The sequence below is a fragment of the Suillus fuscotomentosus genome (assembly GCF_016647785.1).
Source record: "Suillus fuscotomentosus strain FC203 chromosome Unknown F5891scaffold_31, whole genome shotgun sequence".
In the NCBI taxonomy this organism is placed as follows: domain Eukaryota; kingdom Fungi; phylum Basidiomycota; class Agaricomycetes; order Boletales; family Suillaceae; genus Suillus; species Suillus fuscotomentosus.
The window spans coordinates 472,465-489,779 of NW_024539543.1; the positions used below are offsets into that span (position 1 = coordinate 472,465).

Here is a 17,315-nt window from a genome sequence, read left to right on the forward strand (position 1 = left end):
AAAAAGCGGCAGAAGGAGCCATCAACAACAGCCCACGCCCAAAGCTCCCCCACTTCCTACGCCATGGATCGCTCCCCCTCAGCATATCAGCCTTAATTCAATCCCAACGCGACAGCTCACACTGAAGATGGATACAACTTTGGAGGAAATCACCACGCTACCTCCGGATCAACAGCATCGACCCCAAACTACTCCACAAGTCATTCATCAAGCTAGCCGCTACATTCCCAAAGAAACTAACAAGCCTCCTCACCAACCTACGCACCCAACACGTCCCACTCAACAAACACTTACACCGCATATCCAAGTCTGAAACGCCATTCTGCCCTCACTGCCCCCAAAGCGAAGAAACCATCCACCACTACATAATAGACTGCCCTCACTATCGTCGTGAGCGCCACGCACTATCCGCTGCAGTAGGACGCAAAGCCTCCTCCCTCCCGTATCTGTTATCGAAAGAAGAAGCTATCCCGCACCTTGTAAGATACGTGAACTCAACAAAACGCCTCAAGGATACATTCGGTGAAATTCCCATCAGTAAAAAACGCAAGAACTGACATCCTATCCCACTCGACAACCAGGAATCAACAGATCCAACGGTCACAAGACGGCAAGAACCAGCGCCGCAGCGCAGGAACCACCAAACATCCAAACTCTTCCCGCACACCGTTCTGACTCCGGTACCAGTCTGCCACGGCAGACCGAGTACGCGTTAGCATACACCATACCAATAATCATATTGTTAGAGCCAAAGTCATCTCACCTTATTACTAACTGCATGTCTAAAACGGCCGGCGGGAACGGCGGACTGGTGGGAGTACGCTTCACACCAGGGCATTCATGAGTTAGGAGTTGCGTACGGACACAGGGGGTCCGTTAGACTAGAATGTATTGTCCTTCATAGAGTACACTCTGATACAGGACAAAAATTGGAATTTAAAAAAAAAAAAAAAAAAAATGAGCTGTGAACCCATCAAGGTGGCAGGGTAAATGCTTGTGATCATATCATTTGAGTTCCAACTTAGCTTGCTGTGGTCGTATCACCATCATGATTTCACTCGATACACCGGCTGGGGAGCGAATTGATAGAAGATACAGTTGCACCTCCGATGCCTGAAGTAGTATGTAGTTTCGATGAGTCATACTCTAGTCCGAGGCACATACATTGTTCGGTCTTTAGTTAAACTACATTATAGACGCGGAACGCACCTAATAATTATATATAACTTACACAGGTTTGATCAAGTGAAGCACAAAGATTGATTCGGAAACTCGCCGCGCGCACTCGTTGTACTGGCCCCTGATTTATGAAGCTTCTGAAGCTCAAAGTTTGATACATTATAGTCACTTGAAATGCGAAGACCTCGGAGGGACCTAAAGGAACTTTCAGAGCTCTAATTTGAGATATCAACTGCCCTCGAGTACTAGTACTTACTCGGTCGTCGTTTTTTCGATGTCCCAATTTCTACAACCCGTTAGGACTACCTTGAAGGCCCTGAGCCTATCCCTTAGATGAACAGATAGATCGTGTGACGACAGCACACTCGAGTTCTGGATCCTGAGTGCGCCACCGCTTGCAGTGGAAACTACATGTGTTAAACAGACCAAGGCCATTCAAATGCTCCACCCTGCGATAGATTCATCTATAAGTTAGGCACGTAATGAACTCTACCGAACCCCCCACCAGTCATCTTGTATGGTCCAACCCTCGCTCCACAAACAACACCGAATAAACCACAACATAAAACATCATGCGATGGAAATTACAGTTGACATGTCGGACATTGGGATACCTACGGAGGCGCCAGAGCCGTGTGCATGTTGGTTTATCCGCCAGAGATGGAGGTGCATGCGCGTGGTGAGGATTGCAAGGATCGTGAACTCGAAACTATACATGGGTGTACGTTTCGGGTATTGTTAGTAGGAATACGCAGCAGGATGTGGAGATGCATACTCATACAACATGGTGCGGTAAGAGGCCTGGGGCGCGGAACATCAACGGCTCGGTCAAAAAAGGCACCCAATAGATTCACGCACCTGGAGGAGCAGCGACATGAAGATATTCGTTACCGAAAACACTTCAGGAAAGAGAATGATCGTGGATGAGTGCGGTGCGTACGAGTGTTAACTTACGAAGACCGCATGCATAATAGAATATGTTATGCTTCACCAGGACAACGTACAGAGGGCTTGGGGATCTCTGCCAGCTCTGTATGGCGCGTATGAGCGTAAGTATCATCAGTCCTGGAGAGAATATCTGTCAGCACGTGTTTGTACATATATATGCTCCTGGTTACCCACCCAATTGGAACACGGAAAAGAGAAGAAATGGCATAAAGTACCAGAAACTGGTCTCATAGCACCCTGTGATGCCCGGGATCGCGCTAGTCGGATCTGTGAGAATGAACAGAATGTTCCAGTAGTTGTGGAACGCCAAAGGGAAGATGAGTGCGTACATGCTGCGGGGACGGCAGTGGCGAAGACGATGCCGAAGGATGCTCCGAGAAAAGTCTGGCTGACGCATCTATCACTAGCTTGGGTGTGATGAGTGGATTAAGAACTCACGAAAAAAGTGGACAGCATGGCTGCGAACAAGATTCTATTTTTGTTCCAGAGCACATATGTTCTGAGGATGAAAAAACCTGGATGAATCGACTCAGTAACCACGCATATAATATGGGGAAACGAGAGATACATCCGGAGAAAATGGATAATACTGTGCAAAGACCTGTGAGGGGAAAGTAGTAGGCTTCGGCAAGGACGTTCATACATGAATGCACTGTGCACATACCTGAGCTAATATGAACCGACACTAAACATTCCTGGCAAAGTCAGTGAGTTGTTTTTTCCGTTGACTCTCGCCGCATCACATACACTTGTGTTCTCATTCAGGGTAAAACTCCCTAAAAACCAAGTGTTAATTCATTATCGTGGCGATGTGTGCTGGAGCGCAACATACTATATAGATCCGTGGCGAGCATGATAAAGGGGAGGTATCGTGTGGCAATATACAGGCCTTTCATCTTGGTCCAGTGTGATCGAAGCAAAAATGCCCACTTTGCACAGCATATTGTGGGTATCAAAACTGAGGTGTGAAATGGAACAAGTGTGTTACCTCTTCATGAAGTGAACATGCATAATCATAGGTCTGTATAAGCGAGTTTGACAGCGGATGTGAATAGATCAGAATAGGCCTACCCAGAATGTAGCCATCGACGCTGAACTGTGTTAGGACAAAGAATATGAGGTTCAGACAGTACGCACTGTATATGTACTGATGGTACACGACTTGTTAATTATGATTCGCCCCCATATCGACAGGGAGACACACCGTAGTGACCTGCAGACTCCTCGCTGTTGCGATATCGTCAGTCAAATACTCCATCTAGAGGTCAGAAAATGGATTTCACACACACGCATCATGCGCCTTCTTAACTTTTATGAACGAGCTGTGAGCCCATCAATATGGCAGTGAAAACACTAGGGATCATATTATTCGAGTTTGAACCTAGCTTGTTGTAGTGTTTCACTATCATGACTCATTCGCAAGATGTACCGGCCGCCGGCCAGGGAGCAACTTGGTACAGTTGTACCTCCCCTAAGACAGTAGTTTCAATAGTCGTGCTCTATTCCGAGGCACATACATTGTTTGTTCAGTCTTTGGTCAAACTACGTAACAGACGCAGAACGCACCTAATAACTATATATAACTTACATAGGTTTGATAACTGAAACACAAAAATTGATTCGGAAACTCGCCGCGTGCGCTCATTGTACTGGCCAGTGGCCACCGAATTATGAAGCTCCTTGAGCTCAAAGCTTGATACATGATCGTCAGTTGAAACGTGAAGACCTTGGGCGGACGTACAACTACCTCAAGTACTAGTAGTAATACTAGTACCGTGACTAGTACCGCAGTCGTCGTTGTTTTTTCGGGGTCCCGTTGTTGTTACTGCCGTAGAAGCTCAACCTCTTTGGATGAACGAATACATCGCATGGCAACAGAAGTGTCTTTACCTTGATCCAGAGCGATTGCAACGGGAATGCACACTTTGAACAGTATCGGTCAACTTAGTAATGCATCGGTGTATTCACAGAAACAGTCAGAGTCGCGATAAGTGTCCCACACGTGACGGGCGTAGCTATTTTGACGCGGTCCTGCCGCGCCTGCCGCGGTCGTGACGCGGCCGTGACGCGGCGTGACGCGCATGTGACGCGGCACTGACGCGGCACTGACGAGCCTTGACGCGGCACTAACGATCCTTGACGCGGCCACTGACGCGCCATTCCTATATTCTACATTCAACTTCCAGATCAAGTTGGATGAGTTCGCGACCATTCTTTTGTTATTTTAGTTGCCTCAGAGCCATGTACAACTAGGTATACATAAGCCAATGACTATTTTCTTTTCCTCCCTCTCTGGACCCTTCGAGCCTGTGGAGCACATCGACGTTTAACGGGCGGACATTCTTCGGCCGGCAGAGAAGGAACTACAGCTTCGGATAGCTCGTCTGCAGACTCCAAAGATGTAGCATCAGAGTTATCACTGAATAAGGGGCCGCGCTGTCAATCACATAAGTTAGATATCTATCGAACGGAGCAGGTAATGTCTTCCTCACTTCAAGTTCACTCTCGCTATAATCTCTTGCAGAAACCCATTCATCAGGAATTCCGAGATACACATTCCATCGCCTGTGATGTTGGCCACCATCCAAACCCCACTGCTGGTTGCCTACAGGTCCTGCTTCTTCGGAATCCTCGAACATCCTTGCTTCTAGTGCGGTCAGACACTCGAGGTCGACATCAGCCACGAAGCTATTGGTAGGATAGCTTATCATGAGATCAGCCCAAGCCATCTTCAACAGCATGCTATCGTTCCATTCTTCGTTTCGAGCTTCGACGCGTTTTTCAAAATCACTGGCCTTTCGATGAGCAACCACGAGAGTGAAAGCATGCACCAAAGGCATGCCACCAAGCCATTTTTCGACTTGACCGGAAGCACCAGGAACATTCTCCGAGAACCAACGTGCAATTTTGGCATACTCGTGAGATGAGATGTCACCACAAAACGGTATGCTGTATGCACCCACACCATCTGGCTTCTTCTTCGATCGCAAGATGTAGTCTATCACGGGGTATGCCTCCGCACCATATTGGTTCAAGTCTGGACTGTCAAGGAGCTTCTGAAGCGAAGCAATATGTGGTAGTAGAATGTCGTCCAGTTCTTTTGATACTTCCGCTGACATAAAGTTTTGAATCAAGTCTTCTTCGCGAGGGGTATCCCAAGAGTGGATCCATTCTCCGAGCTACACAATACTTCGTGTCAAGAGGACTGCGAGTATAACCAGTCACTGTCACTCACGCGAATCTCACGCCTCTTAGCTTGGTCCTGCCAAAGTTCATCCACGAGATCTCCTTGCTCAACATCACCAGGAGGTGATCCCAAACTTGATGATACGATTCACAAAAGCGCGATAATAAGGGTTGTTTCTCGAGCCCAGAGGAGACAACGAAAGAATGCTTAGTAAAATAAATTTATTACTGCCTATGGACAATTACAGTGTACGACGTCTAATTCTGTCAGGATGAAAAGGAACACTGCTAGAATATCAATTATTATGACAGATGTAAAGTAAAATATACCTAAGTTATACGGACAGTGTGACAGTTGAGGTGGTGAGGTTTGACGCGGCATGTGGAGGTGGTGAGGTCTGACGCGGCATGAATGAAGTTTGACGCGGCAGTGACGCGGCGTGACGCGCGGGTGACGAGGTTTGACGCGGCAGTGACAAGGTTTGACGCGGCGTGACGTGCCTGTGACGCGGCACTGACGCGGCATGGAGGAGGTTTGACGCGGCAACTGACGCGGCACAACTTGTTTGACGCGGCACTGACGCGCATGTGACGCGGCAACTGACGCGGTATGTGCTATGGTTGACGCGGCACTGTAGTACATCACGAAATTGGGGAGACGATGTTTTACCTAGATTCATTCGGCAAGATCAGAGCAAAAATACACGGGATTATATGTAAAAACAAAACTAGACAACATAATACATGAGCATGAGCAGATTGGGTCGAAAGACAGTAGATTATAGGACAACCGCAATTGTGAGGAGAATACATCACGTTTCGCAAGAATGGTCCTTGATAAATAGAAAGCTACAAATGCTTGTCACAATGACGGAAAAAAAATGAAGTTTTACAATGCATAACAATCATGATCAGAACATTGCAATTTTGCTATTGATATACAAGAAATTGTCAGATATTATAATTGCGTCCAAACGATATCATAGTTTCCCAAAAAGGCAAGAGTTAGAACTCAGCCGAATTTTGAACTACACCGAACTCTAACCGATAATCAAGATCACATCTACTACAATACTGATTCCATGGATCCAAACGAGTTCAATAGTCAACATCAGCTAAATGCTCAGGGACAAGATGATCAATCTAACAGTCAGGCGGTGAGTAGAACTGACTGATATTCTGCACCTAATTTAAAACTTTACCGTTACTAGTTAGTACTGCCTCACTCTTATGATGTCCCAGGACCATTGATTGTCACGGAATCGGCAATTGTATGTAGTTATTGTATATCGTACTCAACTGTGGCAGCTAATGAACATGATGCAGGCAATTTGGAAGGCCGCAACAGCGGCCGCTCAGTCCTATATAGGCCAAAGCCACCATCCTGTGCAACGACAACAAATCAGTGCAACGGAACGAGAGAGATGTTGGCTGACCTTGATGGCGCTGCAGAGAGAGCAAGAGCTGAACGACATGGTCAAATGGCTGGAAAGCGAGTGGCGGGAATTAAACGAGGTTAGAAGTGTGTTAGGGATTGGCAGAAATTAGCAGCAGGACTCGGTCCAGATCATCGCCGTTATCATCATCAGAGTGAATAGAGCTCGAACTTAACACCGAATTTCGTGCGGGAATCGACTCGTCGTCGCTGAGGACGATGCCAGAGTCGCGTGGCTTATACTTGGAGGGTAGCAATCCTTCCTTGCCTTTCTGTGATCGTGGAGAAGGGGTTCCCTCTGTGATGCTAACGAGTGCTGAAAATAATTGTAAGACGTCAGCAGTTCTTAATGTTATCATGCTCACACCAATCATACAACTGCAACAAAGACGGCGACTACGAAACCACAGCCAAGGTTAGATTGAGTTAACTTTAACATCCGACTACCCTCCACGAACCTATAAAATAGCTGCACAAACTATATGCATTGATGGTCGACCACCAAGTGGGATCATCTGAGACTATGGCCATATTGGTAGAGAATAGGTGTGGGTGAGAGGCGAACTTGGTGGACGTAAGACAATGGTATTCATACTAGTTATACCACCATCCGGTACGTAGATCAGCAAAAATTTGAGATCGGGAGACGATGACCGTTCCTGCTTTGATTGGTCGAAGGGGATATTTTTGTGTGAGGAAAGATAAATCAATCCAGGGGATCATAGTAGCCATTGGTCGTAGAACATGTGTTTCGCCATTCCAAGCCATGAATGGATGGAGGAGTTGAAGACGGTCACTCTTAGGGTCAACTACAACCAAAACGCTAGCACGGTCTCCAGAAGGGGGCTAGAAGGTGTTTTGGCCGGGGTCGTAGCCGCGAGGAGGAAGCTCATTACCAGTAGGGTCCGAGAACTTGAAAGGCTTGCCATCAGAACCAATGAGGGTGTCCGAAACCGGGTTGAAGGTGAGGTCACCAGCGAAGGCCATGGCAGTTACAATATCCGGGGAGGCGATGAAAGCGTGGGTGGCAGGGTTAGCATCGTTACGGCCAGTGAAGTTACGGTTGTAGGAGGTGATAACTAAAAACCATTAGTTACAAAATGTAATATAATGAGACGAAAAACGCACTTGAGTTAACCTCGCCCTTCTTAACATCTTTCCTGTCCCATTGACCAATGCAAGGACCGCATGCGTTAGCCAGGATGAGACCGCCGACCTCTTCGAAAGCACCAATTTGACCGTCACGTTCAATGGTAGCACGGACTTGCTCAGAACCAGGAGTGATCGCGAACTTGCTCTTGACACTGAGGCCATGCTCGGTAGCTTCGTGGGCAATGGAAGCAGAGCGTGACATGTCCTCATATGAAGAGTTAGTGCAGGAACCAATGAGAGTGACCTTAAGTTCTTGGGGCCAGTTGTTCTTCTTGACCTCCTCTGCAAAAGTATACACAATCTAAGACCAATTTGAGCACATGAAGTCTCGGTGAGGTTATATTTGAGAACATACCTTTAACTGATGCCATTGAGAGGAATCGGTACCGCTGAGATCAACATACTGATATAAGTTGAGTGGGTGTAAGAAGAAGCCGGGCGTGTTGCGTCGCCAACTAAGCCACAGACGTCTGAATGAACCGTCAGAGCTGAATGGCCCACTTCCAGCCGTCGTAAGGGTATCCTGGGGCGTTCCACCCAGAAGTTCCTGAAAACCAACCTCCCTGTAAGTAGCATGTACAGAAATAAGATGGCACAAATGACCTTGTATGCTTCCATTAAAGGGGCCGCCATCTTCTCAAAAATTTCTGGGGAAGTCCAGTCACGGGTATCAAAGCCACGTGCATTGTGCGGAATAGCGTCGAGATGATATACCTCCGTCAGATGCTCCATGTGAGTAGATGGTCCAATAGGAAGCGGTCCAACAAGATAATCCTTTACGACAGGTTCCGGTGCAGAACCGTGGTGAATTGTGACCCGTGCATACTTTTCCGGGATGTCTGATGAGGATAGCGACGAGAAGTAACTTAGGACGCTGGCTTTAGGCGGGTAGTACGCTTCTATCATGAATATGTGATTGTCTGAAGGCTTTGATACAGCCCCGTGCGTCAGGTTAAGAGCCCGACCAGGCTCCTCCAACCACTTCTGGATCTGAACGGTCTGTTCAATGGTGAGAGAGGCCCATGGATTGATTGGGGCTGGGGGACGGGCAGTAGGGGGCGTGGGTGAAGCACAAGTCCTCACGGAGTTTCCGTCATATTGATCTTGCACTCCCAGATCCCCTGATAGAGGATGAACATGCAGAAAAGAAAGCGTTACCAACGCCAAACATGTTACGAGACCGATCGCAACACGACGTATGGTGCGATACGGCTTGGGTGACTTGACTTCGTTGTCATCTCCGCCCTTCAGGAGTTCATAACCACTGGCCATGGTGGTAGTGGAAGGATGAGAGACAAGAGTGCTCTGACGTTCTCTTTAAATGCCGCGGGTCAGCTCTGTGTGACCACATGAACTTCCGAGTCAGTGAACAACTTCCTTTGAGAGAGGGGTAGCAAGATCAGGAGTGAAGGGACCGTTGAAGTGAGGCTCGAGTTCTGAGAGGTTCTGGGCACAAAATATCAGTCCGGATGACGAGGACATTAACAACATCACAAACAATTTCGATGTTCTGGTCGTACTCGCAGCCCTCATCAGCCTTAAGGTTGTGTGAAAAGCGCTGTGCGTATTGAGCAATCTCGGAACGCTTGGTAGCATTGAGATAGTCGACCATACGACGGTTGAAGGGGAAGAGTGAGGTAGTTGCGCCGATTTCAGCACCCATGTTACAGATAGTGGCCATACCCGTGCATGACAATGATTCGACACCAGGACCGTGGTATTCAACGATGGCACCAGTTCCACCCTTGACAGTGATAATGCCAGCGACCTTCAGGATGACGTCTGCGAACGGTTAACTATGCAAGAGAATCAATTCGAGGACACGCGCACCCTTGGGCGTAGTCCAGCCTCCAATCTTGCCAGTAAGGTTCACACCGATGACATTAGGGCACTTCAATTCCCAAGGAATATCCGCCATGACGTCAACAGCATCGGCACCCCCAACACCACAGGCAACCATACCCAAACCTCCTGCATTCGGTGTGTGAGAGTCAGTCCCGATCATGAGTCCACCAGGGAATGCGTAGTTTTCCAAGATAAAACGAGCGAAACACTTAGACTCCGCAAAAGATCGTACAACATCAAGAACGGTTCGTGATCTTGTCGCCTTGTTTTTCATGCCGTCCTCGAGATGTTTTTGCTACACGTGCATCAGTCCATCAATGAAATCAAATACTATTTCATTTGTTTGGCACATACTGATCATGGTGTGACCATCAGAAAACCTGTCATCGCCTCGCCAGCACAGGCCCGGGGAGCATGACACCTCAGTCACTTGTCAAGAAGACCGTGCCTAGACCGTCATTCAGAGGCGAAGAGTTTGGCGAGGTGTGTCCAAACCCGACCGCAGTGTCCATGACATTGGGGTAATGGAGACACCAGCCGAGTCTGGGCCAGCATAGCTATGTCGATTCGACGGACTGAGACAGGACTGCATGCACAGATCCAGAGTAGCATCGACGGAAGAATTAATTTGCTTGCGTGGGCACTGCACGGATTGAGAGATTGAGGGTCCGAAGAAGTGAGTAGCCGAACTATTGGATGCCATTCAGGCGAAAGGGTGGGGGCGGGGCTGAGAATGCAAATTGAGACGGGAGGGTGTGTGAGAAAGGAAAGGATTAGGACCGCTGGAGCCTGTGAGTCGTCTTCGTGGTACAGGAAAGGGCGAACCAACAAAGGAAGTGGGCCGATTGCGATTGCGAGATACAGAAGGAAATGTTATCGGCACAGTGGGTGGCTTCGTATTGGAACATTAAGCCTAGAGTGAAGTTTTGTCAGCACAATGGAATATATATAAATACCGATATCGATGTAGCTTCTAACCTTGGGTGACGGTGAGTGGTTCACACTCTCGAGAAGTTCAATGGAAACGGGCCTCGAACGTGCCCGACGCTTAATGATATGCCCTCCTGGTGAGATAGCTTCAGTGACCTCATCCTTTAAGCTACCTTTCTGTGGCACTAGCCCAGCGTTGATCAGGAGATTTTTTTCTGGCTAATAGACCGGGATTTGCATTTCCAAAGCGCAGGTAGCCTTTGTACAGGTTCTCCATCGGAATCCCGATCTATGATGCCCCAGTCCTCATCTGAGTCATCAAGATCTCGAATGCGCAGCCGCTTCATTGTTTCTGCCTGTTTCTTGAGAAATGTATCGGTGTCAGCTTTACTCTTTGGTTGGGGGGTGAAGCGAGGTGCTGGCAGAGGTGGAAGACGGTGGAAGGCGATACCAGATGAAGGGTTGGGTTTTGAAGCCGAGATATTAAGAGGGGTGCACGTGGCTGATGAGATGGGACGCAAAGGCGTAGAGAAGTCGCCACCGCCAGATTGCGGGGATTTGCGCTTGGTACCTACGCCCACACGATGTGCAGGCTGCGAATTGAGTGCTTGGCAGCTAGTACAGCACGATGGGAATCCTTGACTGGCGTGAGTAGTGGCTGGGTGGACGCGTGATGAAAGAAAGGGAAGATACAGCGGATGAGGAAGACAGAAGAAGTGTCGCTTGATCGTCATCTAACTTGATTGGTTTAGGATGTGAGATGGGGTATAGACGGTGCACTAGATGGGGTGATTTGAATGGAGATTGTAAGAAGATATCGCTGTCATCGTGATCCTGCTCCTGAGCCAGTCCATCTGCTTTATGTTGGGCATCTGCTGGAAACGATGGTCGTCGTCTAAGAGGAGACGGCATCAACATTGGTGACAGGTGCTCAGATGACACCCTGAGCTTTTTTGGGGAGTTTGATAATGGGTTGCGCAGCATCCTGGGGATATTGGAGAGACGCTCTGGTCGCGTGCTCTATTTCTGGATTTTTAGGTATTCTTATTTGATCAGTTAACTGTATCAATGCTTATATGTATGATCGCAAACTTACCATTTACCTACGACGATGAATGTTAGTTCAGGTTTTGCGCCCTTCACGCCTTTTTCCCGCCAGATATCATTGATCGCCCCTAGTAGACATGGTGAAAATAAGGAATGGCCGTCACTGAACTGACTGACCTGTGATGTCGTCAATCTCCTCTTGTCCCATGAGCGCGTATTCTCCTTCGGAAAGGCCACCTCGGAAGAAAATGATGCGCATGGGTGCGGCCCTGTTACGTTCACCAAACTCGAAGATTGTGCGCTTGTAATAGTTTAACCACGTGTACATATGATAGACAGAACGAACTTACATATACTAATTTGCGTAATTGGTCAATTCTTGTACGCCAAGTAAATGCACGAGTAAGATACCACGCACTGAGTGCTAGACCAGTAGCACAAAGTGACATAAAACCGCGGTAAATTTTCATGTTGCGAGCAAGAGGAGGGACAAGATTCTACCACTTTGTGGTAATCCAGTCAAGCACATTGCCTTCAACACTTTGGGTAGAGCTTTTAGAACAGATGCCACCCGCCATGTCGTATTTGCTGGTAGGCGAAGCTGCAAGATAGAAGGGTTAGAGTCGTTGGGATCGACCTAGTAGCTTTTGGAAGTAAAAGAGAACATTAGACGTGCTGATTTCAAAGAATATGGTGGCATGTTAAAGAATTGTTCAGAAGACAAGCTAATGTGGTGATCAGTCATCTTGGATGAGCTTTAAAGACTACCGAAAACCCACTATGTTGTTTTATGTCGAAGGCTAATATCTTGCCCGGCAGCTTTTAGAACATTGAACTTGAATAAGCACCATAGTATGGGTGCAAAGACTTGTACAGCCCTGCTGAGGATGGTCAAGAACATAATTGGCATGATGATGGGAGCAGATTGTTATCAAGGTTTGTTGACTCATTTGAAATTTCTCTTCTGACAGTCTTCCGAAAACTTCCTTTTTGAGAAGGTCGAACTAGGAGAAGACAATGACAGAGCAGAAGACGACGAAGCTGCAGTCATGACAAGTCAAACGCGAACAACTAAAATTGTATGTCAATATTATGCAGGCCGTACTAGTACTGAGTCGTAACCTCTGACTCAATTTCGCCTTTTCATACCATCCTCACAGATATGGTGTTTCATCGCCGGCTTTACCCCAACTCGCATGCATTTTTTGCAGCATCTAAACAGAATACGAAATTCCCTCACTGTAATCCCATTGCAAACGGAGGAGTTGAGTCTGTTAAGCAATTCTATTTGCTCTTTGTGGGTCCACTGGAGTTCAACAGGTAGTATTTCCCGCTCTTTTTCATCCAGTCAGTGAAACTTTGGTGCTACAGATTTCAAGTACGTACTTCTTCGAGGATACTGGCAGGTGGCTAAAGTTGGTTGCATGAAGAACTTGTCTATTTTCACTGTGTGACGTTGAGTCTGAGATTCTCTTGAGCACAAAAGACACTGACATTGGTATCCGCATATATCAGATGCGCATCTTACAGTCCAATCAGCCTTCTTGGTATCCTTATTCCACCAAGAGTACACGGCAGACTCTACATACGCCCCTCTTCCACCACCATCGGCACACAGGCAGCACGGGTACCTAAAATTGTATGCATCACAGTGGTCCTCTAGGTTGGATGGCGGAATTTTCTTCCCGTCACTGTTGGCAGGCCTGTGTTTTTGTGGAGTGGCGTTATACGTCAACATTCGCGTAGGATCTGGTGGTGTCTCACCAAAACCAATCAACCATGGATTGCGAGGTCCTATCATAGTGTAGGAGGGCGACATGGCAGGTCTTAGCCTCCGCAATCAGTCTACCTAACCTCCGAGCAGTTTCATGATTTTCAGGTGGGGCAGTGATGATAGAGGAAGGCGAAGACGGGGCTTCCATCGAGTGGTTTGGTGCAGCAAGGACACGTCTTCTACGCTGCTTTTATAAGGCTGGGACCTATAGCAGTATGACGGCCTATATTACCATCGCCAAGTGCACCGGCCAGTGACCTGCCAGAGTTATTGGCCTGGAGCCTGGCGCTGTGACGGCAGTTTAGTAACTGTGGTGGCCAGTGCTAGCGCCCAAGTTTATTACGTTAATGCTGCCCAATTCATACGCCCAATTGTAAGTTCGTCCGATCCTTTTAGCATTAGGCTCTACCATATTCTTACCTCGTCAGTCCTTCCTCCCTATGGCCCCGGATTGGGCAGATACGTCGTCGACTCCAACCCCCTTCAGATGCACCTGTATGCGTGAGTTTCAACAAGAGAGCGCCTACACTAGGCATCAACGATCGTGCACTGAAGGGCAAGAAGCGATTGTTCTCCGCCTTATCCAAGGCGAAGGACCTTTTGGGTTCTATAAAACGGCCACGAGTGGACCGTAGCCATGGTAGGCCGCATGCAGGCCTCAACATAGCGTCTTCAAGTGTGCATCCGTCTGCTAACTCAATTAATGGGAGATCCGGTGCAGATCCTTCTTACGTGTGTCCGACTCTGTCAAGAATGCCCTCACAAAACGACTGTTCCGCATGCAGGTTCCTTACCGCAAGAAAATGCATTGTCCTCAGCATTCGATACCGGTCTTGGCTCTGTGCCTATAGAAATAGATGGAGACCAGGACTTGCCACTGGCGCAGCGGAGGAGCCGACGAGTTGACGTCCCAATGCCGCTACGCTATAGGCAGTACGAGGATGTACTTCCTCAGCCTCCCCCAAGCATTATGCCTGGCCATACCAATCCAGCACCCGGACTTAACCCACCGGTAAATCATACAGACGCATCTACCAGCGCTCATACTTCTTTGCGACTACCCCCATTCCGTACGGCTAGGAACGTCTTCGGACTGGTACGCCAATTCTTCTCGCCCACACCCCCATCCCACGACCCAGAAGAAGCCGTAACACTCCAAGATATCAGCTCTGTCCAAGCTGCTACTTCAGCAGAGCCAGATGCTCGCGTCGAGTATCACGACGTTTCATTTCACCCTTACCCCAACAAATCCTCTTTCGAGCTCGGCCATTGGTACTGGCATGGTGGTGCCCAAAAGTCTCATCAAAGCTTCAAGGAGCTCATTGGCATCGTCGGAGATCCAGATTTTCGTCCTGACGACGTCCGGAGTACGCCATGGGACGGAATCAACTCGAAGTTAGGTGCGAGCGTTCAGGATGATGAGGGGGACGAATGGGAGGATGAGGAAGCGGGTTGGCAGAAAACGCCAGTAACCATTGAAGTACCCTTTTCTCGAACGACAGCTCAGCCAGGCGCTCGACCTTACGTCGCAGCAAACTTGTACCATCGCTCTCTCACCTCCATCATCAGGGAAAAGCTGTCAAATGCTCAGGATGACGAATTGTTCCATTATGAACCTTACCAACTGCGATGGAACGCTCCTCACCTTCCTCATGAAGTCGACATTCAAGGTGAACTGTACACCTCGCCGGCCTTTATGGATGCGCACCGAGAACTTCAAGAGTCCCCTGGAGAGGCAGGATGTGACTTACCACGAGTGGTTGTTGCACTCATGTTTTGGTCAGACGCCACGCACCTGACAACATTCGGTAATGCGAAGCTCTGGCCGGTATACATGTACTTTGGAAATGAGTCCAAATACCGCCGTTGTAAACCGACCTGCAACTTGAGTAACCATGTGGCCTATTTTCAAAAGGTATGATGCCTCTTCTGAATTGATTCCCTCCTTAATGTTGAAGCTCACATCTTGGCAGCTTCCGGACTCGTTCAAAGACTTTACAGGCACCTATACTGAAGGCAAGGGAGTTGGTCGGGAATGCACGACCCATTGCCAACGCGAACTATTTCAAGCTCAATGGAGGGTCCTGCTTGACGATGAGTTTTTAGCGGCGTATGAGCATGGGATCGTGCTCCTGTGCTGTGATGGGATCAAACGCAGGTTCTACCCGCGAATATTCACATACTCGGCGGACTATCCTGAGAAGTGAGTGAAACTTATTCATAAGGAATCCGAGCTCACAAAGTCAGGGTTCTTGTTGCAACTATTCGGCAGCTGGGAGGTTGTCCTTGCCCACGGTGTCTGATACCAACCGTTCGGCTCCAACATCTGGGGATGAGTCGCGATCGGCAACAACGTTCAACACTGGCACGGTCCTATGCCTCAAGGAGTCAGCCTGTTGCTGCAGCACGTAGTCTCATCTATGAGAGGAATTATGGCGTTGACAGTACGGCAATCGAGTCGCTTCTCAAGCCTGAATCGTGGGTACCGAACTCAGTGAGCATGATCATAGGTCTTGTTGGTCGCCTTTGCTTATCATTGACTAGAATGCGCTGTCAGACAGCCTTAGTTCATTTGGATTCAATGTGTTTGCTGCGCTTGTGGTCGATCTTCTGCACGAATTTGAGCTTGGGGTATGGCGCATGCTCCTGCTCCATCTGCTAAGAATTCTTTGCGCATTGGACAAGAACCTCATCCACGAACTTGATAAGAGGTGTCAAATTTGTGTCCGACGAAAGCCCAGTGTCTCATTCCTATCTCTGACAGGTACAGGCAAGTCCCCCCATTTGGGTCAGCAACTATTAGACGGTTCTCTTCCAACACCTCCGAAATGTCCAACATGGCTGCACGGAACTTCGAAGATCTTCTACAGGTTTGTCTTTGGGATGATTCTCGATAGGTATTTGTGAACTAATTTTGTACAAGTGCTCTATCCCGGTCTTTGAAGGCCTCCTCCCCGACGCTCACAACAAAATCCTTCTCGATCTCCTTTTCATCATGGCCCACTGGCATGGACTTGCTAAATTACGTATGCATTCTGACCTCACCCTACAGGTTCTCGACCAGCAAACGACCGACCTCGGTGAACAATTTCGTCAATTTAAGACGAAGGTGTGCAATGCGTATCACACCCAGGAGCTCGATCGTGAAGTTGAATCACGATCACGTCGGCAGGCAAAAGAAACCGCCAAACGGGCGGAGAAATACATGTTGGATAGCATTGGGCAGGGAGCTGCAGCTCGAAGGCCTAGGTCAGGTGCCGATGCTAAAGGGAAACAGAAGGCGAACCTGGAGCAACCGCAGGGTGTGCCTCAACTAAGGCAACCGAGGAAGAAGAAGTCGTTCAACTTCCATACCTACAAATTTCATGCGTTGGGGGATTATGTAACCTCCATCCGTCGGTTTGGTACCACAGATTCTTACAGCACAGAACCAGCAAGTCCTCAACGTGCTACCCTTCCGCTTTCCAACTAAAATGCTATTAGGGAGAATTAGAACACCGTACGCCGAAATGCAGATACCGCCGAACCGATCGCAGGGACTTCGTTCACCAGCTAGCTCAGATTGAGCGCCGTCAAACACGCTTACGCCGTATCAAGCAACGGCAGCGAAAACGGACCCCTGATGTGAAGTCAGACGAAACTGCGAGCGACCCCCAGTTGCACCATCATATTGGGAAAAGTGAGAAAATTTTTGAAGAGTTTGGCCATTACCTCCGTAGTCATGCAGGAGATCCGGCTATGAAGGTATCTATATTTCTTGTAACTCGGTCGCCATTCTGACTTGTTGCTTAGGACTTCCTACCGTGTTTGAAAGATCAT

At 48.3% G+C, this 17,315-nt stretch overlaps 6 protein-coding genes across 6 annotated transcripts; 1 reads left to right on the plus strand and 5 right to left on the minus strand.

Annotated features, from left to right (window-relative positions):
* Window positions 1-1,528: 1,528 nt before the first annotated feature.
* Window positions 1,529-3,495, minus strand: F5891DRAFT_394190 (uncharacterized protein). Its single transcript, XM_041371676.1, has 14 exons — window positions 3,199-3,495; window positions 3,116-3,148; window positions 2,960-3,056; window positions 2,875-2,903; window positions 2,792-2,822; window positions 2,696-2,728; window positions 2,566-2,642; window positions 2,457-2,511; window positions 2,302-2,394; window positions 2,134-2,244; window positions 2,038-2,078; window positions 1,955-1,980; window positions 1,685-1,888; window positions 1,529-1,628 (listed from the first exon to the last, which is right to left on the minus strand). The coding sequence occupies exons 1-13, from the start codon at window positions 3,211-3,213 to the stop codon at window positions 1,750-1,752; spliced, it is 780 nt and encodes a 259-aa protein (XP_041225292.1). The 5' UTR covers window positions 3,214-3,495; the 3' UTR covers window positions 1,529-1,628; window positions 1,685-1,749.
* A 1,166-nt stretch (window positions 3,496-4,661) lies between these two features.
* F5891DRAFT_1232789 (uncharacterized protein) lies at window positions 4,662-5,452 on the minus strand (the record flags this gene model as incomplete). The annotated part of the gene is made up of 2 exons (XM_041369593.1): window positions 4,662-5,306; window positions 5,363-5,452. Coding segments are annotated over 2 exons (735 nt in total), but the record flags the coding sequence as incomplete, so codon positions are not given.
* Window positions 5,453-6,840: 1,388 nt separating this feature from the next.
* Window positions 6,841-7,279, minus strand: F5891DRAFT_1189528 (uncharacterized protein; the record flags this gene model as incomplete). Its single annotated transcript, XM_041367180.1, has 2 exons — window positions 6,841-7,064; window positions 7,228-7,279. 2 exons carry the CDS (start codon window positions 7,277-7,279, stop codon window positions 6,841-6,843), a joined length of 276 nt encoding a protein of 91 aa, XP_041225294.1.
* A 2,225-nt stretch (window positions 7,280-9,504) lies between these two features.
* F5891DRAFT_1232795 (uncharacterized protein) lies at window positions 9,505-9,940 on the plus strand. The gene is made up of 2 exons (XM_041369594.1): window positions 9,505-9,680; window positions 9,720-9,940. The coding sequence occupies exons 1-2, from the start codon at window positions 9,562-9,564 to the stop codon at window positions 9,886-9,888; spliced, it is 288 nt and encodes a 95-aa protein (XP_041225295.1). The 5' UTR covers window positions 9,505-9,561; the 3' UTR covers window positions 9,889-9,940.
* Window positions 9,941-10,618: 678 nt separating this feature from the next.
* On the minus strand, window positions 10,619-10,837 carry F5891DRAFT_953396 (uncharacterized protein; the record flags this gene model as incomplete). Its single annotated transcript, XM_041375180.1, has 1 exon — window positions 10,619-10,837. A coding segment is annotated over one exon (219 nt), but the record flags the coding sequence as incomplete, so codon positions are not given.
* A 2,169-nt stretch (window positions 10,838-13,006) lies between these two features.
* Window positions 13,007-13,541, minus strand: F5891DRAFT_980949 (uncharacterized protein; the record flags this gene model as incomplete). Its single annotated transcript, XM_041377060.1, has 3 exons — window positions 13,007-13,087; window positions 13,109-13,132; window positions 13,251-13,541. 3 exons carry the CDS (start codon window positions 13,539-13,541, stop codon window positions 13,007-13,009), a joined length of 396 nt encoding a protein of 131 aa, XP_041225297.1.
* Window positions 13,542-17,315: the final 3,774 nt, after the last annotated feature.